The sequence below is a fragment of the Mandrillus leucophaeus genome, unplaced genomic scaffold, assembly GCF_000951045.1.
Source record: "Mandrillus leucophaeus isolate KB7577 unplaced genomic scaffold, Mleu.le_1.0 Scaffold178, whole genome shotgun sequence".
NCBI classification, from domain to species: Eukaryota; Metazoa; Chordata; class Mammalia; order Primates; family Cercopithecidae; genus Mandrillus; species Mandrillus leucophaeus.
Window position 1 is genome coordinate 2501606 of NW_012101787.1, and position 2080 is coordinate 2503685.

Genomic DNA, 2080 nt, shown 5'->3' on the forward strand with positions numbered 1-2080 from the left:
GCCTACCTCGACCTCCCAAAGTGCTGGGATTACAGGCGTGAGCCACCGCATCTGGCCTTGTTAAGGGTATTGATATCAGACTTGGTGGTTTATGATCTCTAGAGTCTACCATTCCAGACTTTTTAAAGAAACACCTTAAACTACTTAACTGGAAGTTAAAATCTTGGGGGAATTTAGTTGTTAACATTCAGGTTTGCGCTTTAATACTCTCTTAGAACTTGAATAATTTTTTTCTCTCTATGCTTAGTTCATTTGTTGGCCTTCCCATCATGGCTAGTGGGTTATTAATATTTAATTCTTGACTGTCACAATTCTTGTCTTGATTCCCTGTGATTGTAAAACTCCTAGCCTCTTTCTTTCGTTAGTGAAATTGTCAATGAGCTCTTCATGGGCAGCAGCGAGGTTTTAAATTCTTTGATTTCCCTGATACAGAGCACATGATAGTTGGTAACTCATTGTTAATTGTTTGAGCCAGATCGAGACCCTTGAGAACGAAAAACGCCTTAATAGCTTACTTCAAAACACCAAATTTCCAAGCTCATTGTCTCGTTACAATCAGCCTTGTAATAATTTCTTTTAGTCTTTGGAATGTTACAATTTGCACAATTTTGTATGTGCTTATTTGTGTAAGTATTAAATAAGTGATTTTACTTTCCCGGTTTTGTTTTTAAAGTTTTGTGGAACTCCGTTTTCAGCACTTTGCATCAAGCGTAGTAAATCAAAACAGAGAAAGTGGGCAGTTTTAATAGTAGTCGTGGGAGAGTAGCCAAACGAACACTGAAAGTGCAGTAATTCCACCTCATCTGTGTTTCCATTGTCCAAGTTTCAGTTCCTCACAGTCAACCGTGGTCCACAAATAGGTGAACACAGTACGATATGATATTTTGAGAGAGGGAGACCACATTCATATAACTTTTATTACAGTGTATTGTTAGAATTGTTCTATTTCATTATTAGTTGTTGTTAATCTCTCTCTCTCTCTCTCTCTCTCCCTCTCTTTTGAGACAGAGTCTCGCTCTGTTGCCCAGGCTGGAGTGCAGTGATGCAATCTCGGCTCACTGCAATGTCGGCCACCTGGTTTCAAGTGATTCTTCTGTCTCAGCCTCCCAAGTAGCTGGGACTACAGGCGTGCGCCACCATGCCCGGCTAATTTTTGTGTCTTTAGTACAGATGAGGTTTCACCATGTTGGCCAGGCTGATCTTGAACTGCTGACCTCAGGTGATCCACCCACCTCAGCCTCCCAAAGTTCTGGTATTACAGGCATAAGCCACCAAGCCTGGCCCATTGTTATTAATCGCTTACTGTGCCTAATTTATATATAGGATAAAACATTGTATATATAGGGCTTGGTAATATCCAAGGTTTTAGGTATTTACGGGCATCTTGGGACATAACCCCTGTGGGTAATGGGGGGACTACTGTAGTATAGTTTAACCCTTATAAAGGAAGAGAAAAAGAATAGATTAGGTGAAGTTGGTTTTAGTCCTATATAAAGTCTTTAAAACACATTATCAAAATATTTTAAAAATTTTATGTGTGTGCGTGTGGTGGAAATGTTTTTGTCTCATTCATAGGCTTTGAAGACAAGACTCCTAGAAAGAGATTCTCTGAGATGCAAAATGAAAGACGAGAACAGGCACAGCGGACTGTTTTAATACGTTGTCCAGAGAAAATCAGTGAAAACAAGTTTCTTAAATATTTATCCCAACATGGACCTATTAATAATCATTTCTTCTATGAAAGCTTTGTAAGTATTTGAAAAACAATCTAACTTAACGTTTATGCTTTTCAAGGGTGGAGGTCTCCATTAGTTGTTCTTTGCTGTTGCCTTTTGCAATATGATAGTTAGGTTCTCTTTGATATACTGCACCTTCCTTATCTGGATTTCTTTAATGAATTTTGTTTTCCATATGAGACTACAAATTCTTATAGCAGTATTTTAGGATTATAAGTCATTTATGACTGATTTCATTATTTGGATGCTTAATTTTAAGAGACGGGGTCCAACTCTGTTGCCTGTGCTGCAGTGTGGTGGCTGTTGGCAGGTAGGATCATAGTGCACTACAGCCTTGACTCCTA

General features: G+C 38.8%; 1 protein-coding gene across 1 annotated transcript in view; it reads left to right on the top strand.

Annotated features, from left to right (window-relative positions):
- The window catches only part of MTPAP (mitochondrial poly(A) polymerase), a 44429-nt gene that overhangs the window by 7528 nt on the left and 34821 nt on the right, over positions 1-2080 (top strand). Inside the window, exon 2 of the mRNA XM_011977326.1 lies at positions 1576-1748. Coding sequence (XP_011832716.1) covers positions 1576-1748 — 173 coding nt within the window. The remainder of the gene's footprint in view (positions 1-1575; positions 1749-2080) is intronic.